A 24,539-nucleotide genomic window follows, 5' to 3' on the forward strand; every position below is an offset into this window, starting at 1 on the left:
TTACTTAGCCTTGTAATGTTGCATTTTCTTACATTGATTATTGTTAGACCGTTCCGGTGACTGGAAAAATGATAGTTCCGGCAATGAAGGTGGTGCTGGGAATACGGATCCTGAAGCATTATCATCGGATCCCCAGAATACTGGTAGTCCACCAAAAGAAAAAGAACAAGCGGTTGTGGAAAAGAAAAATCGTCTATTTCGTACCAGTAGTAGCACTCCCAATAGTGCCAAAAAGCAAAAGCAATCCCTTAGCTTTTCATCCGGCGATCAACCTAAAACATCTCTTGAGACTTGTCTTTCGCCAACAAATGTAGAGCCTCGTAAATCACTTCTGGAACAACTGTCGCGCATATTCACCACTGAAGAATCCCAGCTACCGGATGTAGTTACAATTATTGGCCCACCAGAAGCCAGCAGTAGTTCCACTCTTACACCTCGGCTAGTGTCACTCATATCATCAACTTTTCGGCCAACATTTTCCCCCAATAACACAGCTGAAGTGAAAGCAATCACACAAGCACTCATGAACAAAATCCAAAAATAGTAAGTTATGATTCTTAGAGAACTGTTTGCTTAATTTTCTAATACTCTTTATTCTACAGCTGTAACTCAACGGCCAAGCCGCCGACGACTGTAAAAGTTTTGTTGGTTGGTGGAGATTGGCTACAGGGGGCCGTGTTACGCCATTATGTTGAGCTTCTCGGAATTCGTCCACCTGATTGGGTGAACCATATCAGATTCTACATTGTTCCAATTGGTAAGTAACAATAGACACATTGTATGTACCTATTAACATAACTTTCATTATAAACAATCTTTAAATTTGCCAAAATATCTAATCACTGTACCAGTATACGCTCATGCGCCTATTTCCACTCACTAGTGTAAAAATTGATGTTTCGTGTCAAAAACCAACATTTTTCGCACGGATATATTCTAGCAATATTAACAGCTTTCAAATGAAGCCGTCTGACATTTTTTTTTTTTTCATTTTAAGAAATAATTCTTTATATTGAAAACACAAGACCTCGTGTGCAGTTATTGGGTTACTAGGTATTTTAGTATGTCCCAATAACCGCTCATGCAAAAAATTAAACAAAATTTTAAAGAAATGTCGATTTTAGCATACAGCCTTCTCTATTGCAGTAGTAGCTATGGTTTGACCATAAAAATATCTTTTCATTTTGCCGCTGATTACCTATACTCGGTGCTACATTGTGACATAAAAATAGTATTGATCGACACAATAGTTATTTTATAATAATCATTTGAACACATAACTTCTCGGAATCTGGTGCACTGATGGTACATTGCTCATTTCTGCGCATTATATTTGCGCATTATAATCTGAAAAGAGTTTCATGTGACTTGACTGTAGTCACTGTCTATCAAAGTAAGCATGCATATTTCAGAAGTCACCCGTCTACTACCATAGTAATCCTGTTACACAGAGTGGAAACTGTCGAAAAATTCGAGTGACAGAGCCATGTCGAGCGTCGACAAGGACTCTAGTTGAGTCGTGTTTGATCGATTCGACTTATAAAATAAAGCCCTAAAGGTTTTTATTGTAGATCTTTTGTTATGTCATGATCCTTCTTATCAATCCACTAATGCATAGAACAATATAACTACAAATTTAAAAAAAAACAGTACTTACAGCAAAAGCTAAATCGTATCAACATTTTACAAGGCTTCGATTTTATTTATTATCGTTGACTACGTAATTAAAGATGTACAACTTCTTCGCCATTGAATCAAACAGTATGTGAATTGTGTAGATTAAACTTTGAAGTGAGAGATCGCAGTATGCAACGTGCGCGAAAGGATGTGTTGAAAATTGATCTGTCACGTTTATATCGTCTCAGCAAATTATTAGATTCGGCTGGTGCAGTTTTTGAAAGTCTTTTGCGGAAATAAATCGGTTTATTCTGCACGCGTTCTGCTGGGCAGTGCTTGTTAAAGCTCAAGCAGAAGAAAAATCGTTTTTTGCGTCCTCGTCGAAGTCTTTTTCTCGTTTTAATTTGCACGCGTTCTGTGTGCAATCGAGTATCTGTTTTCGCGTCGCCGGAATGCTATTTTGTTTTTGTAAAATGAGCTTGAACAAATTAGCTTACAGCAGCCCGATAAAGGATGGATGATCAATTTGGTTAGCTCGTTTCATGCTTTTATTTTAATTGTGCAATATATTATGGAACAAATTTTAATCAACAAAATATGAACAGTTCGCCACTGTAAGTGTCGTCATAGACTCTTGTACATTAACGTTTAAAACTGCATACCTTTCCATATACTTGATTTTAAAACTATTGAAAATAACCTTTGAATGGTTCGACGCTAAAAGTGTCGACATACCGTTTGTTCACGTTGTCTTTAGAGTACTGATAGGCAGAGGCGTCGCGTCCACATGTGTAACATGTGCACTGCACAGGTGGCAAATCGTCTATCCCATCCACCTACAAAACGTACTACTTTTGAAGTATAATTCAATAACTCTCTTAATAAAATTTGGCCCATTTCAATTATCCCTATTATTGACAACTTGCAACGCAAGTTTTACTCATAAAAATATTTGTTCATTTTTTTTGCTAGGTACCGTAAAGTGCCCTAATTCAGCGCAGTGCCTAATTCCGCGCATTTCATACAAAATTATTCATATATGGAAATACACATTAATATTTCAGCAACTTTTAATGCTATTCGAGGCAACTTTGATTAAGAATAAGTTTGAATCACAAATAAAAGCAAATAAGGCATTTTTTCGCGGCATAAAAAAAATAATCAGTGAAGGCCCGTTGGAGTAGACGTTATTTTTCTAATTTTCTTAGCGTCCGCGCTAAGACTGTAGGACAACAACAAACGCGATTTCTAAACAGTCTATACATACTTAGATTTTTTTTTCACGAGCTCGGCTGTGCAGATCTCGGTTGAAATTAGCCGAGATTCGGCATTCTGAATTAAGTGTGTACATCTGTGCGCACAAAATTTACTTAGCATAATGAACCACTCATAACATTGGCAATGTATACTTGTTTATGATTCTAATTTATATTATACAATCCATATAGAATTATTGTAAAAACAACATATCGTTCACATGTTCAACAGGTCGTAATTTGTAGAAGACCCCACAAATTACGACACACTCTCGGGAAATGATTCACGGAAACTTTACGATCTCTACATAATTTACGAAGCCTCCATACAAAAAGTATGATAATACGGGGGAGAAGGATTGAAAATGGCCATATTTTGTGTGACGTCATTTATGGATGACCCTTAGGTTCTTCTGAGGTTTCTTTTTGCTTAAAAAAATAAGTTTCAGTTACCCGTGGTATTAGTGGATACCATTAATTGATTTGCTTAAAACTCTTTGATTCCAAACAATATTGCGAACTGGTCCTTGTATTGTATGAACAGTGCAGTTTGCTACAAAGCAAAGCCATGCTGAAGGTGTCTGGGTTCGATTTCCGGTCGGTCCAGGATCTTTTCGTAGTGGAAATTTCCTTAACTTCACTGGGCATGAGGTATCATCGTGCCTGCCACACGATATATACGAATGCAAAAATGGCAACTTTGACAAAGAAAGCTTCAGTTAATAACTGTGGAAGTGTTCATAAGACCACTAAGATGAGAAGCAGGCTCTGTCCCAGTGAGGACATTAATGCCAAGAAGAAGAAGATGGGGTTTTTTTCTCGACCGAATTGTCTAAAACTATGCAATAAGAAGCATATTTAAGCCAAATATGAGCTCAGTAGATTTCGAAAGAGTATTTCATTTCTAAACTTTCCAGTTCAGTGAATAAAATAATTAAATTGTTAGATTCTATGGGATAATTTCACAACATAAAATAGGGTGCTCATATCACCCCATCGACAGAAGAATCGACGAAAAATTCATTCGTGTTTTTTTTTAAGACGACGGAAATCGTGCGTATTGATCTAAAAATTTCAATTATTACGACTTTTCTTAAGATGGCCAAATTGCCCCACTTTCCCCTAGACGAAATTCACACGTACCAATGCTACGGTTTTGGTTATCTTTATTTCATGTGATAGACAAAAAGTTAATAAAAAAAAAACTGAACGTAGACTAAAAAGTTACGGTTTATACAAAACTCTACGTTTTCTCATACAAAAAGTGTTACGGGGGTTGAAAATTTTCAATTTTAAGTGTTACGTAACTAATGGATGCAGCCCCTTATCAAAATTAATGTTAATTTGATTGTTTCATGAGTACGCGGAATTTATTTATTTTTTTTTTTATTTTATTTATTTTTTCAACAAGGGGAAAAGCCAAGATGGAAACATTTTTCATCATTTATATGGTTCAATCTCAGGCGTAAAAACCCCTTTAAAATTTTTACAATAGTAATTTACAATGTTTCGATAATCTTGTTTTCTTCCCCTAACGAATAACGTATAAAGTTATGGTAGACCTCAGACAGTCTAAGGACTGATTGGGAGGTCTTATATCGATAGTATTTCGTGCCAGTGAGAGTATTCTAAGTATTTTTCTAATAATATATAAGTTTTAAACAATGTGTTCCAATACGTATATCTTCAGTGCTTTTTTGAATGTATAAATCGAAGGAATGTTTTTCAAACTCAGAGGTAAATCATTGAAGTTCAATATAGCCGGGTAAATACAACCGTATCTGATATAGTTAGTCCTTGGTGTTATCATTCTAATATTGTTCATGTTTCTAGTATTGAATCGGTGTAGCTCACTCAAAGATTGAAAATCTAAAGTATGTTTAATAATATTATTTTTAACTTTATACACAAACAAAGCCGACTCAAAATATTTAATTTGATTGAAGTTCATTATTTTGTTGTTTTTGTATAGATCTGCAGTTCTAATACTCGGGTCTAAATAGTCTTCCCAAAAGATAGTTCTCATGAATTTGTTTAATGTTGTAGAAATTTTACTAATAACGTAATTGGGTGCGTTTTGCCATATTACACTTAAGTAACAAATCTGTGAGTGGACATGAGCGTAAAACAGATTCTTTTTTTCTTTAATGGGTAAAATATAACTACTCTGTCGGAGTATACCGAGAAATTTGTTTAGCTTCTTATGAGTCTGTTCAATGTGTAAGTTCCATTTCATATTTTGCTGAATTATGAGTCCTAAGTAAGTTAGAGATAAAACTCTTTCTAGTTTCTCTTCACCTAACCACAAGTCAGGTAAAACGTTTAAGCGATCGGTACTGGAGAATACAATATACTTAGTTTTAGATGCATTAATCGTCAATCCATTATGAAAAAACCAGAGATGAATTAAGTTTAAGTCATGCTGCATATCTTGGTATAGAGATTCTACACTACTTGAGTTGTAAACTAAGGCAGCATCATCGGCATAGAGTTGGAGTTTTCCCCTCAAAGGCAAATCAAAAATGTCATTGATAAAAACATTGAAAAGCAGTGGACCTAATATCGAGCCCTGTGGTACACCAGAATCAACAGTTAAATATGTACTAGTGTTGTTACCTATTCTTACACATTGGACTCTATTTTTTAAATACGATTCAAGCAGCGCAAAAGCCTTATTTCTTATACCATAGTTTTGAAGTTTTTGTAGTAATATAGTGTGAGGAACACAGTCGAATGCTTTTGACACGTCTATAAATATTGCAGAGCATAATTTGCGCTGGTCTAGGTTCAATTGAATTTCATTAACTAAATTTACAGTTGCGCTAGTAGTATTTGAATTTGGGCGAAATCCGTATTGGTGTGCACTGATTATGTTGTGTTGATCAAAAAAATTACAAAGTCTGCGATGAATGATTCTTTCAAACGGTTTGGACAAAGTTGGCAGGATAGCTATTGGTCTATAATTTCCAACATACGTTTTATGGCCGCTTTTGTATATTGGTACTATTCTTGCTGATTTAAGACAATTCGGAAAAACACCTTCGTCGAGGGCTTGGTTGATTAAGCAGGTTAATTTAGGAGCAATAATTTCCTCATTTTGTTTTAGAATTTTTGATGGAATACCATCCACTCCTACTGCACTTGAGTTACTGAGGTTACGAATGCAATTACTTATCTCATTATTCGAAGCGGGCAGCATTACAATAGAATTTTGAATAGATCTATCTAAAGTGAAATTTCGGGGCGTATTGTTGAATGTTTGGGTCAAATTTGAAAACAGTTCATTAGGTATGTTTTTGAAATAATAGTTAAACGCTTCACCTATTTCTGTTTTATCTGTCAATATCCTATCGTTTATAAGTATTTTTGAGATAGTTGTGTTACTAGATGGTTTACAAAATACAATTTCATTCAAAATGCTCCACACCTTTCTTATGTTGCAACGATTCAGTGCTATTTTATTTTGATAGTAAAGCTTCTGTCTTTGCTTAATGAGTCGAGTCACAAAGTTTTTCTGTTTTTTAAAGTTATTACGGATAGTGGAGTTTTGTGGCCATTGAACCATTCTTTGGTATAATTGATCCCTGTGTCGTATTTCTCTTAAAACTATTTCATCTATCCATGGTGCTTTGGGTCGATATTTTCTATGGGAATGGATTACATATGAATTTTTTGACATGCAATCTTCTATCAGTTGGTTTAAATTATCCAAACTATCTGCAGATACTACAAATTGCGCTAGATCGTGAGAAATGTCTCCATAGTTGTATTTCTTGATATTGGTAGTCTTTACATTATTGGATAAACGAGTGTTTGAGCCGAAACTAATTAAGAGAGCTTTATGATCTGTGAAGCTAATGTTGTCAATACACATACAGAACTTCTGCGAATATAAATTGGTGAATGAATGATCTATTATTGTTCCTGTAGGCACATTACCATGCGTTGCGCTGTTGTGGTCAATTTTGTTTAAAAACGAAAACCCGTTTGACTCTACCATCGATACATAGTTGCTAGAATTTGTACTAAGAAGGTTGATATTGAAGTCACCTACGCATACCAACTTTCCTGCAGATTCCAGAAGAGAATCCAAGTAGTGTATACTGTCGTTTAAACTAGCATGTGGAGGCCGATATATAACTGCAATGCTCAGTTTAGGCTCTCTTAGTGATACCACAATACAGCTACCCTCCAAAAATTCCTCATTTTTCGTCACATCGAACTGCATTGACTGATGAATGAACATACAGGCACCTCCACCAGATCTATTAGATCTTGGACAACAAACAACGTCATAATTGGGTATGTTGCAGATGTAAGTTTCGTCCGGGTTCAGTCTTATTTCAGTTATGCATATTATATGAACGATTGAGCCAAAATTAGAAATGTAAACCAATAAATCTGCTAGTTTGTTCCGTATTGAGTTTATGTTCATATACAATAAGTTGATTTTAGTATTGGTAAAAGTTTCATTTACATGTGTGTAAGCTATATCCAAATTATCACCTAATCGTACATTGCTAATGAAGTCATCATCGTTTGTGTTCATTGTGAAGGATATATTTGTATGGACAGCAACGCACCAACACCATCCTCAACAGCCTCCAACAACACCAACAGCAAGCAACAACAGAGAGTATGAGAGGTCAAGCTTTTCTGGGAGATGAGCGCAATCTCTTGAGGTCTTCAGTGGAATCAATGATATAGACATCCGCAGAGTCATCTTTCTTGCAGTAGATGTTCCCGTTATTGCACCACACATACTTATACCCGTGGGACCCACGGAGAGATTTGGCTTCTCGAAAAATTGAACGGGTTTCCCTGGTCAAGTTCTCATTTATGAAAACTTTAGTATGATGACGCTTGTTGGTAGGCGAGGACCTAGAGCTGCCGGGTAGCACTGCATTGCCAAAGTCGATTTCGTCCAGGTATATCGATTTACCCTTGCGTGCACGTAGTATGTCATTCCGCACTTTCAAATTGCTGAAGTCGACCAAAATCATTCCATTTCTGCTGCGGTGAGTTCTTTCGATGTCTGTGGAAAACAACTGTACCCCAACTGCTGCAGCTACTTTTGTGACGATAGTCGCCTCGGCAAGAGATACCTCCTTTGGGATACCGTTTATTATGATTTCGTTTTTTAACCCATTTTGTTCAGCCATACGTAGCCGCTTCTTCATCTCGATGACTTCATTGTTCAGCGCTAGAATCTGGCCGTCATGCTCACTCACTTTCGTCGAGCATCCCGCAAATTCCCTCTTCATGTCCTCGTGTAACGACTTGATGTCGTCATACTGCGCAGCGATGAATGTTTGGGACGATTTCACCTCTTCAACCGAATCCTTGATATCACTCTGGGACTTTGTGAGTGCACATATGGACGCACTCAACTTCTTCACAGCATCATCCGTCTTTTTCTGGTTCACACCGTTTTCGTCACACTTTTGATTAAGTTTGTCCATGGAAACTTGTAGGCCTTTCATGGTTGCAAGTAGTTCGTCCATCTTTTTGCTGTTCACATGTGAGGTCTCACATTGACCAGAGCAGTAATAGCAATGGTTCTTCTGAATTTTGTTATAGCGCGATTCAGATAGACCCGCACATTTCACGTGCAACGCATTGCTACAATAGACACATTTCACATGTTTATCGTCTACTTTGATTTCAGTGTTGCAGACTGAGCACTCATCCATAGCTGATCTTTTGTATCGAACAGACGTAACACTCATGGTCAATTGGCCATACACCACTTTTTTTAGGACGCCAGAAGTTGGCACTATGTTTTTAGTGATTTTTTATAGAAATCACTTATGTCTTCAGGATATTTTCACTGATTCGCGAGTAGCACTTGGAGATGTTCGTAAAAACTTATCTTCCGAGATTTTTTAACGTTTTATTCTAGCGTAATTATGCGAAATTAAGTAGACAAAGATTCAGTGCGTATTAACTCTCAGGCACTCAACACAAGAATGCACAAGAATTAGGCATTCTTCTGCGCGGAATATGGAAAAGCGTTTAAAAAATGCGCGGAATAAGGCAATTTCAACGAATGAACTATTTCAAAAAAATCACAATTGTAAATTATGAATACAGTCTAGTTTATATTTTTCCCATAATCTTGAATAGATTTGCTAGCGATCCACCCATAAAGCTCTTTTGTTGATGCAATACTAATTTTTAATTAACAATTTGAATCGTTTTATTCCTTAACTGCGCTGAATTACGGCACTTTACGGTGTGTAAATTGAATCCAAAAGCTGTATCGTGTGACGCGTGATCTGAAACCTAAGTTTCTCTACGCGCCCAGCGCGATGCATGCTACGCAACATTTTTTTCCACGCTACACGTTGCAGCTGCGACGATAAAAACTAACACGTGCACTCTAACCGGAAAATGCATTGCTTTGTACCGTTCACGCAATCCTACTACCGGTACCGGTAATGTCAGTGTGTAAGTAGCCAAAGCGTCAACTCTGGCCGGTGCACAGTTTCGATCAGTGCGAGCGCAGCATCACCACGCTTGTGGTGTGAAGTGCAGAGGTGATTTTTCAGATGGCTGACGGTAGGAAGTTTTTTTCAAGTTGGCACTCAGTACTCACGCTGTTGTTTATATATTGTTTTTTGGTTAACAACGTCGCTTTTAATATACAACATTAGCGTGGTGGTACTTCGATGGTCAATCAGATGATAACCAGAAAATTAACTCAAGAGCGGCCATACCTTCCGTCATCGCCAGCATCTTCTGGATGAAAACGATCTTGTATAAATTTGATGTACCCAAAGATATCGTAACATGGGGTGAACAGAAAAAGTGGGGCAAATAGAAATAAAGCGAACTACAGTTAGGAATGCTACTATTATGTAACGATAATCTTAAGAAAACTCACTGAATTATTTTTGTTTCATTACTTCAATGGCAAAAGAGAATCTATAGACTATTTTCAAATTAAAAATCTCAACAAATTTTGATATCTTCAAATATTCGACTTTTTTCCAATTTCTAACATGATCAAGAACTGAAATTAATTTTTAGAGATTTTTTTTTATCAAGTAAACACATTTTGATTTTTCTTCGAGATGCACTTAAAAAAGTGTTTATTTTTGCATTAAATGAAAAAAGTACTGATATATACTGAACAGTGATTATATTCGCCCTATTTTACGGTATGTGGGCTATCATCCCAGCCCTGTACTTCAATTTAGCTAGAATCCAGTGCTGCTTGAATCGTCACTGAGGACCCGCATAATAGTAATTGTTTTCCTATTCAAATTTTCATTTTGCCCATAATGATCGTTAAAATGGAAAAGTGTTGGTTGAATTGATAAATTGGCTGAATTGATGAAACTAAACAACCCAATTAGCATCTAAAATCTTGAATCACCATAAAGACTAGAAGAAAATTATATTTAATGAAGGCTACTAAATGCAGGTTATACATTTTCATCAACCTAAAAAATGGTTTCAATCCAAGGTATACCTAATACCGTAAAGTGCCCTAATTCAGCGCATTGCCTAATTCCGCGCATTCCATACAAAATTGTTTATATATGGGAATAGACAATAATATTGCAGCAACTTTTACTGCCATTTGATGCTACTATGATTTAGAATAAGTTTGAATCACAAATAAAAGCAAATAAGGCATTTTTTCACGGCGTAAAAAAATAATTAGTGGAGGCCCGTCTAAGTTGACGCAATTTTTCTAATTTCCTTAGCGTCCGTGCTAAAACTGTAGGACACAAACAAACGCGATTTCTATATTGAAAATGTTTAATTTTTTATGCAATTTTCTATGGAACTACTTGCTACAGATATGCTTCATGATGCTTCTATAAAATCTTATCAAATACAGATCGGACTCGATTATCCGGAGTATCGCAAACTGCATACATTTCTCCTGAAATAACATGCAACCCCAAAGCTGACATGGAAATGAAGCAATAGGCATGTTAATAGTGAGTATTCTGAACTCAAAGAAAAAATAATAAATTATATTCGAAAAAATTGTACATATTGCCCCGAATGGCTCTTACAATTTTCATCATTTTAGAATGTTGATGTTTGATTGTCACAATGTTTTTTTTTTATTTAATCTTTTTGTACAGAATGTTTCTAAATTCTAATAAATTTAAAGTTTAGTGTATATAAAAATTAATTTATTAGATTGTATGAGATAATTTCACAAGCTTAAATAAGGTGCTCATACAGTTAAACCGCCATGAGTCGATGTTCCATTACTCGATATCGACTCATGGAACCATATCAAAAATTATTATTATTATTATCTTTATTAAAGAGACTTTCAGTTCAGATCGTGGCTGGTTCGTCTCTAACATATCAAAAATCAAATTTCATGGTTACTATGATGGTTCCCTCAAACAGCTTTCCATTGCATGTTCCATAACTCGATATTTTCATTAGTCGACTCATGGAGGGTTGACTGTATCACCCAATCGATAAAAATCGACACGAAAAATGTCAAATCTTGAAAATTCATTCATTCATTCGTGAACTTTCTAAGACAACGGAAATCGTGCGGATCTATTGTATTGATCTAAAATTTGTTGGAAATTATACAAAGATCCAAAAATGTCATAATATGTTCTGCGCTTCTATCGACTTTTCCTTAAGGTGGCCAAACTGCCCCACATTCCCCTACACGAAATATTTAACAAAATACTATAACAAATGTTATCTTTACTTCATGTGATAGTCAAAAAATTATAAAAACGTCTTATTCAAAACATTCCTTTTTTTCATACAAAAAAGTGTTATTGAGGGGGCGGAGGGTTAAAAATGTTCAATTTCAGCATTACGTAATGAATGGATTCCTCCTTACATTAAAATTAATGTTAATTTGATTGTTTCGCGAGTGCGCGGAATTAGGCATTTTTCTGCGCGGAATATGGAAAAGCGTTTAAAAGATGCGCGGAATTAGGCAATTTCAACGAGTGATTTATTTCAAAAAATCACAATTGTAAATTAGGAATATACCATGCCCACACAGTTACGGATCACCCACAGTGACGGATAACTTTGGCGTTCAACATCGGATAACTCGCTCAAAACATAAACGTTGACGTAAAACATATTTTTCCCATGTTATACTATTTGTCTTCTACCATTTGTAATGTTAAGCACAACATTCAACCGCTAAATAACGGTGTATTTGATAAATGTTTAGTCGGTACCACACAGCTATCATTATATGGTCGCTTTCTGTAAGAAGTGCTGTCAGCATTGATAAGCTCCCACAGGTGGTAAAATTCAAATGTTATAGTATAAAACATGCTCGTTCGCTTCGATCTAGTATAAATTCATATTTGGAAAACATTTTTCTTGATTGTTGATTCTAAATACCGTATATCAGCACTTCTAACAAATGATCCATAATATGGACCAGGAAATGATTGTTTACCACGGTTATGGATCACTTCCAAAGAATGTAGATTTCTGCCATTTTAAGCATTGGATTCGACATTTCCAGACAATAGCACTGAGGATAAAACTAATAAAACATCAAGGTTTGTAAATTTCATTTTTTAGCAGACAAAAATGGGTGGAAAACTTGGTGAGGAGCGAAAACAGTCCATGTCTCAATTACTACAAAACAGTACCCCAAAAAATGGCATTTTACCCTTGTTTCCAGCTCTAACACTGCTATTTTTTGCAGTAATATGTGACACATTGTTAACTTTCGCCAAATCATGCAATACAGATGCATTGAGTTGAAAATCTCTTGATTTTGCGCACTGATCCGTAATATGTCACAATTTGATCCATAGTATGAAGATTGATCCATAATATGGTTTTCAGAAGCCGATACAATTTTTATGTTTTATACAATTCTATGTAAATATTACACTCAAAACAGTTTACAAACCGAAGTTCCAACTTACAACGATTTAATTCGTGTTTTTAAATAACAATTTTACGTTTTCCATGTCATTTTATTGAATTTTATAGGTTGGACTCCACACTATTTGATCCATAACTGTGGGGTCATGGTAGTCTAGTTCATATTTTTCTCATAATCTAAAACAGATTTGCTAGCGATTTACTTATAAAGCTTTTTTGTTAATGCAATACTAAATTTTAATTAGCCATTTGAAATGTTTTATTCCTTAACTGCGCTGAATTACGACACTTTACGGTATTTCCAAAAATAAAATGACACTAAATTAGAAGTGCACAGGTTGATAACTAGGCCACGTGACGCCTCTGCTGATAGGTATTTTTTTAACTGAGGTTGTATGAATCTCATCACTTACCAAAGTGAATCTTGACCATGCAGCTCCCTCCCCACTAACAAAACTCCTTCCCATGACAACCATGGAGATGCAGAGGTGATCTCGGTCTCTAGTAACAATGGATGTTTTTAAATCTTTTGATTGAAGCTAAAGTGGAAACTTACGACTCAACTTTCACGGGCGGACACTGGGGTTAAAGACCGAAGTTTAGGGGGGTTTTCCTTTGCTTACTAAACGTCTGCACTGAGTTGTGTTTCTGAGTGGACTGCTTGTCCGTATATTTCTCGTTTGGCTCGAACCCTTCGGTTCGCTTGCGCGCGTAGGGGAACGCGCGGTAGATGAACTGTCATTCGCCATCATTGATCAAGGTATATCAATTTCAAGGTATACAATAATTCTTCTCCCTTAGAGAGCTTATGCTATGTAATCAGAACTGATGAATAATCAAAAATAAAAAAACTTATACAATAAATTTGTTTCAAATTCACATGAAATCTTTTAACTGTAATTATGAATGACCATCCGAAACTAGTAATAAAAATCTTCCGAACGATTTGCTTTTCTCACTCGTTCAGACCGTCTGAGGTCGAGTTCACCTGGTGTTCCGACCCTGCTGTCTGAATTCAGTCTCTTTCGCTTTCTAACTCCATTGGGAGCCTCGGGTAGCCTCACTTCCTCGTTAGAATTCGGTGGGCCTTCGCTCCTTGCTACATCAATATTCCCCGTCTGAGGTCGAGTTCACCTGGTGTTCCGACCCTGCTGTCTGAATTCAGTCTCTTTCGCTTTCTAACTCCATTGGGAGCCTCGGGTAGCCTCACTTCCTCGTTAGAATTCGGTGGGCCTTCGCTCCTTGCTATATCAATATTCCCCTTCGGGTTTTCGCTACCACCGCTTCTCGTAATCACCACATTCGGCCTTTGCCTGGTTGCCTCATCTCCACAGACCCTAATTTGCTTCCGGTGCGCCATTGCGCTGACGCTTCCAATGGATATCTGTACAATATTATGAGAGTACCATTTAATAAATGTGGCCTTTACCCAACGGGCATGATGGTGGGGATTATTATTCTTATACCACACTTCATCCCCAGCCATCAGATGGTCAATAGCATCATAAGAACGTTCAGGAATTTTCCCGCTCTGATTTTCTGAAACCGTTTCATCATCTGGTTGTGGTATATCTAGTTGCTTTTTGTAGTGTTTCTTTGGATTCACTAAGTCTAATACAGTCTTTGGTTTATACGAACATATTCGTTCAGACGGAAAATGTCCGTCTTTCGTCGAATTATAATTTCTAAAATTAAATAGGAAATAGTTTATCTGGTTTTCCAAATCCAACTCCTTCATATCAGGATCCATTAGGAATCTCTTAAGAACCTCTTTAACCGTTCTAACGAGCCTTTCGGCTTGTCCATTACTTGATGGGTTGTATGGTGGGCTTTTGAACACTCTAATACCTTGCTTTTCTAGGAAGTTTACAAAACTGTAGGAGTTGAAAGGAGGACCATTGTCCGACACTATTACATCTGGCAATCCAAATCTTGCAAAATATGCAACCAATTTCTTCAAAACCTTGTTGCTATCTGTACCATTTTTCATCCATTCTATTTCCAACCATTTGGAAAAGCTATCAACCATTAGTAAAAACGTGTGATGCTCAAAAAAAAAAAAGAAATCTATATAAATTCTACTGAAAGGTCTTGTCGTTGGTGTCCATTTGGATTGCTCTGTTTGCTCATGGGATGTTGCCATACTGTTTTTTTTTTCTGTTCGGATGCGCCACTGCGACCAGTATTTAGATCTATTGTGGCATTACCCGTATCCTTAGTGTATAGTGCATGTCGCATTACTCCATTTCCATTGATAGGTAATGAAGCATCGATTTCTGTACAGTTCTTGTTTTGATTCCTCAGATATTGATACAAATCGACTATGATGAAAAGGTCCCGCTATTTACACCCTTCATAGAAACTTACATCTCAGCGAAGGCGCGCCCCTTAGCAAACATAATCGATTAAATTTCTGAGAAACCAAATCGGTACTACTGATATTTGACCATGCAACGGAACTCTAGTCCCATCCTTGTTTCGCTTTTAGTTTAGTCCCAGAAAAATATTAGAAAAAAGGGGCTTTTTGCTGGCAGCAAAACCGAATCAAGCTAGAAAATTTGTTTAGTAATCAGAATTCACGTGAGTCCTTGAATTACCAGTACTTACAGTCCTTGATGAGTTAATATTCATGATTGTTATCCTGGCTTCAAGTGTAGTCTCGGGACTGACCAACTCCGAGTCTTTAACCATCTGCTAGGTAAAATGGATTAATTTTCAGAAACTGTTGCCAGTAACAAGGACTTTGTACCGCGAATCCTTGAATTACCAGAACATATTACCCTAGCCCGACAAACAAGATGAGACTAGGGTTCAAATTGGTAAATCTTACCCCGTAACGCACCACGAAAAGGTGATCTACCCGCGTTACGGGTCAATACTGTTACTTGCATCACATTCTGCTACGTATTTATCAATATCGGCATTTATTCCAAACCAATAAACCATTCGCTGTGCTAGTTGTTTCATTTTGATTACTCCAGCATGATTTGCATGTAAAAGTGACAAAATTTGCTTTTGATAAATCTGAGGTATAATGACCCTTTCCATGTAGAGAAGACAATCGTCAATCAATTCAAGCTCAAAACAATTAGAATAGACAGCTGCGAAAGGTTTATCAACTCTATCAGGCCAGCCATTCTGCATGTAACTCATAACCTGCTGTAGAAAATCGTCATCTTTAGTTGCAGTAGCTATCATTTTTGAATCGATTGGTATTTCTTTGCTAAAGTTTATGCTTTTTATGACCTCTGTGTCTAACTCTCTAGAAACATCCTGTGGCAAAGGGAATCTCGAACAGAAATCCGCATTTCCCAATTTATGTGAAGGCCTATATATTATATCAAAATCGTATATAGATAGATCAAGTATTAACCGTTGTAGTCTCGTCACATAAATCGAATTTTTCCCTTCTTTTCCGAACATTCCTACTAAGAGCTTATGGTCTGTGTAAATAGTAAAGTGTTGCCCATATAAATATTTGTGAAACTTTTTAGTTGTACACACTAAGGCTAGTGCCTCCAAATGTAAGATAGGGTACTTTTTTTGCGCTAAATTTAGAGAAAATGACGTAAAGCTTATAGGTTTTTCAACTTCGTCTACCACATATGCTATTAAACCCCCTAACCCGTAGCTTGAGGCATCTGAAATAACTACTATCTGTTTTTTTGGGTCATAAAACTCTAGAAAATTGGCTTGTATTAGCAAATTTTTGCTTTCCACAAAGGCCTTCTGACAATTGTCATCCCACACGTATCGAACATTACTCTTAAGTAAATTATAAAGAAAATATAACTTAGCGGACAGGTTTGGAATAAATTTATGGTAATAATTTATCAGTCCAAGAAACGACTTCAATTCCGATTCATTTTTCGGCGCTTTCTCTATGGTCAATATCTTGTCCGGGCAGGGCTTGAGTCCTTTTCCACTTATAACATGCCCCAAATGTGTGAGCTCTTTTACAAAAAATTTGCACTTTTCTAAATTGACTTTAATATTAGCATTAGCTAAACGCTCCAACACAGCTAGTAGTTTGGTCTTACATTCATCAACGGTCTTTCCGGCAATCAAAACGTCATCTAAGTAGCAAGAAACGTTCTCAATTCCCTCCAAAACTTTATCCATAACTTGTTGGAAAATAGATGCACTTGAAGATGCTCCCTGTGGTAAACGGTTATATTTATAGAGGCCTTTCATGGTATTGATGACTACGTACTTTTTGGACCTTTCCGTCAATTCCAACTGTGTATATGCTCCTTCAAGATCCAGAGCACAGAAAATGTTACAACCAGATAAATTTGCAAAAATATCTTGTGCTGATGGCAAAGGATATGAATTTGGGACAATGGATTTGTTAATAGACACTTTACAATCAATTACTAATCTAATCTCGTCATTTTTCTTCATTACAATTATTATTGGTGAGGCCCATTCGCTCGTATCAATAGATGTGATAACCTTTTCTTTCTCCAATTTATCCAAATAACTACCAACTTTGTCCCTTAATCTATAAGGATCGTCATAAGCTTTCTTGAAAATTGGAGTTTCGTCCTTTATAAACAATTCCGCCTTGAATCCGTTAATAGGGCGTGAAAAATTCTCAGTAAAAACATTGGACCATTCAATTTCAAGCAACTTTGCCAAAAAAAGTTTTTTTGTATCTCTTAAATTGATCGATTTAGAGCTTTTTTCCTACGGTGACATAGGGTGGTCCGAACAAAACTGGTTTTCTGGCTTTAGAGTTTTCAATTCAAATTTCTCATCAAAGTAGTCTATGAAACACTTTTAGAACTTTAAAAAATGCGTAATTTGGTGAGTGAAGGAACTCGCTATTTCCTTTCGTTTGGAAGTTATTGTTGTTTTTTCTCTCAAAAACATGCCTACTTTGATTGTGAATATCTCTGATTGGGGCAAACATAAAAAATATCCTTTGACGGCATTCAAAAGACAAAATAAAATTGTATATTATATCAAAAAATTACAGATGTGTTATTTTTGTAACTCTAATAAAATGCCCTGAAAACAAAAGGATTTTAACCAGAAAAACTTTAATAACTTTTGAACTAAAATAGACATCAACAATATTTTTGCATGGAAATTTGCGTTTTGTTAAGTTCTAAAAGTCGTTCATAGACCGCTTTGACGAGAAATCTGAAATAAGAAAGATAGAGCTCTAAAACTATTTTGAAGATTTTTATAGTATGTATTTCTTTATTATTTTGCATTTTGAGCATGAAAATAAAATTTTAGACAAAAATGATCTTCTACAAAATTGTTTCTAAAAATGTAAGCTTTCATACTTCTTCTTCTTTCTGGCGTTACGTCCCAACTGGGACAAAGCCTGCATCTCAGATTAGTGTTCTTATGAGCACTTCCATAGTTATTAACTGAGAGCTTTCTCCGATTGACCATTTTTGCATGTGTATATCGTGTGGCAGGTACGAAGATACTCTATGCCCTGGGAATCGAGAAAATTTCCTCTACGAAAAGATCCTCGACCAGCGGGATTCGAACCCACGACCCTCAGCATGGTCATGCTGAATAGCTGCGCGTTTACCGCTACGGCTATCTGGGCCCCAATACTGTGTCATTTAAAACTAGGGTGGTCCACATTATCACACAAATCATATAATCAACTTTTTTATTTGCAAAAATACTGGTTTATACTCTTAGGCAAAGCAGTAGAACTTGAAATTTTGATCAACTTTGCCAAAAAAAGTTTTTCTGTAGCTCAAAATTTGACCAATCTAGAGCATTTTTTCCTATTCATCGCAGGGTGGTCCAACAAAAATAAGTTTTTCAACTCTAGCTTTTTTAATGTTAGTTTCTCGTCAAAGTCGTCTATGAACGACTTTTAGAACTTAACAAAACGCAAATTTTCATGCAAAAATATTGTTGATATCTATTTTAGTTCAAAAGTTATTAAAGTTTTTCTGGTTAAAATCCTTTGTTTTTCAGGGTATTTTATAAGAGTTACAAAAATAACACATATGTAATTTTTTGATATAATATACAATTTTATTTTGTCTTTTGAATGCCGTCAAAGGATATTTTTTATGTTTGCCCCAATCAGAGATATTCACAATCAAAGTAGGCATGTTTTTGAGAGAAAAAACAACAATAACTCCCAAACGGAAGGAGATAGCGAGTTCCTTCACTCACCAAATTACGCATTTTTTAAAGTTCTAAAAATGTTTCATAGACTGCTTTGATGAGAAATTTGAATTGAAAACTCTAGAGCCAGAAAACCAGTTTTGTTCGGACCACTCTATGTCACCGTAGGAAAATAGATCTAAATCGATCAATTTAAGAGATACAAAAAAACTTTTTTGGCAAAGTTGCTTGAAATTAAATGGTCTACAACTTTGCTGAAGCATGTATAATACAATTTCTACAAATAAGAAAGTTAGTTACACAATTTCTATGAAAATGTGGTCCACCCTAATGTTCAATAACACCAAACAAAGGACCTTACTAATACAAACAAGTTTGTAGAAGACCGTTTTTGTCTAATGTATCATTCTAAAGCTCAAAATGCATCTTTCCGCGTAAAACTGATTCCTGGACCATAGTGCACTGGGGTTAAAGACCGAAGTTTAGGGGGGTTTTCCTTTGCTTACTAAACGTCTGCACTGAGTTGTGTTTCTGAGTGGTCCGTATATTTCTCGTTTGGCTCGAACCCTTCGGTTCGCTTGCGCGCGTAGGGGAACGCGCGGTAAATGAACTGTCATTCGACATCATTGATCAAGGTATATCAATTTCAAGGTATACAACAGATGTCACATTAACATTCCTTCCCTTCCCCGATGACCGTAAGTACGTGGCCGTTATTGACTTTTTAATGTTGAAGATGAAAGGCTACTCCCAAGCCACATCTCTTGGTTCCTTGTACAACTTCGATTATTCTGGTCAATCACGGAGTAGCAACTGCGAATTTTACGGTCATCAATGCTCATGCTTATGTGTAGATTAAACTTTAATGTAGCATTTTGCCTTCCTGTACTGCCCATATTCGCATAACATAACAGCATTCTATGAGATTTCCTATGAATTTGTGGATTGATAAGGTCATAACATAAAAAATCTGTTATAAAACTTTTAATAATAAGAAAGAAAACATCGAAAACAGTGCCCTCAACATTTTTTGCTGAGATGGTCTCATAGTTCTGTCCGTAACTGTATCTGCCGTTTCTCAACCGATTCAGTTTTTTCTTGTAACGAATTCGATATGTCGCGAACTACAAATCACGTCATGTTTTTGAATATTATCGAAAAATGTATGACAAAAGTTTTAGGTCGTTCGAGCTATAGAGCGTCCAGGTAAGCAAATATAGGAATAACTACACTCAGGCAAATGGACTATCGAAATACATAAGAATCATAAAAAATCTGTTATAAAACTTTTAATAATAAGAAAGAAAACATCGAAAACAGTGCCCTCAACATTTTTTGCTGAGATGGTCTCATAGTTCTGTCCGTAACTGTATCTGCCGTTTCTCAACCGATTCAGTTTTTTCTTGTAACGAATTCGATATGTCGCGAACTACAAATCACGTCATGTTTTTGAATATTATCGAAAAATGTATGACAAAAGTTTTAGGTCGTTCGAGCTATAGAGCGTCCAGGTAAGCAAATATAGGAATAACTACACTCAGGCAAATGGACTATCGAAATACATAAGAATCCCTTATGAAAATTCGCCACAAGGAATTGGGTTGAAATTCATAAATTTGCCTTATGAAACCAAAATTTGAAAACAAAAAATGTTAACGCGGCAACCTGGAATGGAATCAAGAACCTTGCGATCGATAGGCCAGTGTGTATACCACGCGCCTATCGACGCCTTGATGTGGAGTGATGCTAGAACGATACATAAACTGCCCATAAACGCATGTCAGTCCCATGTTTGCTGAATTTCCAATTCACATGGGACAATTATGCGCTTATGGGCAGTAAAGCGCTCGCATTGCAATAATCCTTTCATCTTTCATAAGGCAAAATATATGAATATAGTCCATTTCGCTGCGTGTAGGTATTATTCTGAAATGAAAACTTTTTGTTTTTTTTTTCTATGTTTACAACAATATGGACAACTCAAAGCAATATTGCTTAAAGATGAAAAAAAAAAAACATAATCCATCAGTCAAGGTATTAATACAAATGCATCATAATCGTCGTTGATAACACAGTCTCGTCAATACATAGTCTGTTTTCTTCTAAAAATTGATGCTGAGGTAAGGAGTCGGTCCTCAAGACTTGTTCTTCTTCTTCTGTTCCAATTGGAACAAAACATGAGCAAGATGGGTGACTTAAGAAAAGGATCCCCATAACTTTTCAAATACTTTTGAATTAATAAACATTCGCAAAAACAAGGTCTATGCTGCGATGAATGAACATTTTACTTTACGATATACGGAAGTTGGCAGTGTTGGCATGTTCATAGAATCAGACTATAACTAAGCTCTGGAAATGTATATTACTTATCATTCTAGGTTCCTGTGGAGTGGCGCGGTATCTAAGCTTGATTGATTCGAGCTACTCAAGCATGTTTGGAACTGAGAACTGGCAACAAATCTGTGATCGGGCTGCTAACCTCGAAAGCGCACAAACCAAAATTGAATCAGCGGAAATCATCAGCCGAATACAACGCTATCTGCATTCTTCTGGGCCTTGCACTCAAGTTCCTATTGCGGAAGCAATGGTTAACTATCGGGATGAAGATTCTTGCCAGATTTTTGTCCCATTCATAAGTGTAAGTTTTTTTCTCTTCTTTTTTTGACTCAAGCTAACGTTTTATTATGTATAATCCAATAAAATTTTCAGGATGTCAGAATAGGGTGTCTAGAAGGACCGCAGCTTTCGTTAGATTTGGAAGAAACCATGACACAAAGTTCGCAGCAAAGCTCGGATAGAATTTTATCAAGTTCGCCACCACAAAGTGGAAGAGCGTCACCCCCTGCTCCAATAACACCAGCTCCCATAATGCAACATCAATCGAACAGTAGCGGAAGTCCCCAGGAATCAGTAGAACTACAGGTGGATTATTGGCCGTTGGCTCGACCCATTTTAGACGCAAAAGAAAAATCACAGAGTAAGGGTCAAGATCAGTCAGGCAAAAACAGTATTAAAAGCACCTTCAGACATTTGCAGGTATTTTAAAACGTTATTTTAAAACATTCAACTCTCTATAATTCGGTAATGAAGGGATCGTCGAGTTAGGAAGGTATCGAGTTATAGAACATAACATTAGTGTAATTGCGGTTAGCCATGAGAACTAACTTTTGGTTCTATAACTCGATATAGACATACGGAAATCGAGTTAAGGAGAGTTGATTGTAATTTTAAATGTAAGACATAAATCCATACATTTTCAACAATTTTAAGGTTTGGAGACTGCCACTTGCACCAAATAATGGCGAATACACTAACGGTTTAACTTTAAGTTATGCCACTAAGGAGAAAAAACAGAAGAGCGGTAAGTTCTGTTGAACAGATAAATAAGAAAATATAATTAGGGTAAGACGGGGCCTAGTTTGATATAGTTGTATGAATATTTGCGTCATATTTTCAAAACATGTTTTCGTTTAAGGGAGCATCATCTGTCATCAAATTTATAAAATTTTGAAAAGCAGTTTTTTCGTTCACTTGAAAATGTGTTCACTGTATTCTTCTCTTGAATCAAAACATGAACATGTTTTCATGAAATCATGTTTTAGACAGAAATAGAGGAATTTACGTATTGTCGGCTGTTTTGTACTGTTCTTCTAGGGTTTTTTTTTTCAACGAAATTTTCTTCAATTCGGCAGTAAGATACGCTTACTTGGGACCAACAGATTTTAGAAAACGACTCATGACGAACAGAACAAGGCTGTTGTAAATACAACAAACCATCTTATTTTCTTTGTAGTTTCGATGAGGACGATGATTACGATGATGGACTCTTGAACGATAATATTAATCAATCCTACTCCGTTGACAAGTTTCGATACTGACAGTAACAGATTACATCGTATGTTCTATATTTTAGTTATGCGGCTTGGCAAGAAGAAGGAAAAAGATCGCGACGCTGAAAAAGAGCAGTGTGTAGAAGGTGTTGCTAGGCTGATTTGTTCCCCGAAACAATCCCATCCAGTTCCTTTACGAGGTTTGTGGCATTACACATACTAAAAATATTGTACAGTTCAAGATGTTTTATTTTAGTTTATATCGACGGTACCGAGTGGACGGGGGTGAAATTCTTTCAACTGTCATCCCAGTGGCAAACACATATCAAAAATTTTCCAATCGCTTTAGTTGGAGCACCACTGGCTCCGGCTGAGATGCTAACCTAGTCAGTTTCTTCATCCACTGCATTGGGGGCTGTTGTTAGGTCCGGCATGATGACGCAGAAATCCGCCATCGTGTTAGGTCTTCCACCAGCGCCGCAGCAGGGATTGTCATCATCGTCCAACATTATCGCATCGCAATCTTCTACTGCTGGTAAGTCAGATAAAAATCGCTGCTCCTCTACTACGTTTGCCATCACAGGGGCTTCTATTATTAGTAGTAACGTTAGTTCTACTAAAGGTAGCGTAAGTGGTAGCAAAAATACTATCACTCCTCGGGCCTCACTTAGCAGTTCATCTCGAATTCTGAGACCCCGCAGCTGGGCTGCTGCTAGTCGATCCAACTGCGACTGAATAGAACAACATTAATAAATACATGTTTTGTGTATAACGCTACGCTACCTTGTAAGGCTGTTTAATAGAAAAATGTTGGAAGTCAATTTTAAACGGCTACGCTCAAAACTATGCGATTACTTTAGAAACAGGCGTCCATCTAGCGGGTAATGTTATCTACTTGTGTTATGTCTGCAAACTTGTTTAAGAGACAGTGTATCTATTTTTGTTAAAAAAATGTAATTGTTGGAAAATGGTCGCGCTGTTGCATTTTGTACAATAACTTTTGGTGAGAAAATTTCGCTGGTCGTATTCAACATCAACGTGGTGATGTTCAGGCATTGATTAACTCGTTCAATTTTCCCTTTTGAAACTTCGAATAAGCTTCCCAAAATACATAATCAGAGTCTTAGCCTTTACTCTATTGACGATTAGATTGAAACTAATTCACAGATTGATTTTGAGATAAAAGAGTTTAATTTTGATGTTGATTGTTGGGCTTAGATCTGTATTTTCACAAAGAAAATAATTCTTGTTATTCGAGTTATTTCATAAATGCGTGGTACCATTTATGAAATAACTCGACCATCAAGGAGACGCAGTGCTGGACAAAATAAATTACGCATTGGCCGGAAAGGTCATTTTTGGAGGCCTGGATCCCAGCTTCTCATAAATAGCTTGATATTTACTCATCAAAATATTAAAATTACAGTATTGCATATCACAATTTTTTAAAATATGAATAATTCACATTTTTGTGAAAAATTTCATTACTTCCAATTTGAAGCATTTTGCAATTTTACTAATAATATATTCGTCAAGCTTGTTTATCTTATCAAATTGAACAAATCAAATTTATTCATTTAAAACTATTGAATTTTCAAAATTCATCATTTTTTGTTAAAATTGGAAATTTGTGATAAAACATAAAAATTCTGAGCCAATTTCAAGTTATTCACATGCTTTGAATGCTTCAGGTCAATCGGAGCTTTAGAAGCCGAGATTCAGGCCACCGAACTTGACTATTTTGTATGGAAAACGGCAAATGCGTACTTACTTTATTTTGTCCAGTACTATATGTAAGATTTTGTCTCAAGGTAATTTATTATTGACGTGCGTCTATTATTGATGAATCCATTTGGGTTTATTCTAC

At 36.2% G+C, this 24,539-nt stretch overlaps 1 protein-coding gene across 4 annotated transcripts in view; it reads left to right on the plus strand.

Moving 5' to 3' along the window:
* Positions 1–24,221, plus strand: part of LOC5578696 (phosphofurin acidic cluster sorting protein 2) — a 94,676-nt gene extending 70,455 nt beyond the window's left edge. For all 4 annotated transcript variants that reach the window (XM_001657045.2, XM_021852887.1, XM_021852872.1 and 1 more), the window contains 7 exons: positions 48–543; positions 603–757; positions 21,221–21,480; positions 21,552–21,878; positions 22,113–22,203; positions 22,756–22,872; positions 22,929–24,221. In XM_001657045.2, coding sequence (XP_001657095.2) covers positions 48–543; positions 603–757; positions 21,221–21,480; positions 21,552–21,878; positions 22,113–22,203; positions 22,756–22,872; positions 22,929–23,059 — 1,577 coding nt within the window. In that variant the 3' untranslated portion in view covers positions 23,060–24,221. The remainder of the gene's footprint in view (positions 1–47; positions 544–602; positions 758–21,220; positions 21,481–21,551; positions 21,879–22,112; positions 22,204–22,755; positions 22,873–22,928) is intronic.
* Positions 24,222–24,539: the final 318 nt, after the last annotated feature.

This window comes from Aedes aegypti, chromosome 1, assembly GCF_002204515.2.
Source record: "Aedes aegypti strain LVP_AGWG chromosome 1, AaegL5.0 Primary Assembly, whole genome shotgun sequence".
NCBI lineage: Eukaryota > Metazoa > Arthropoda > Insecta > Diptera > Culicidae > Aedes > Aedes aegypti.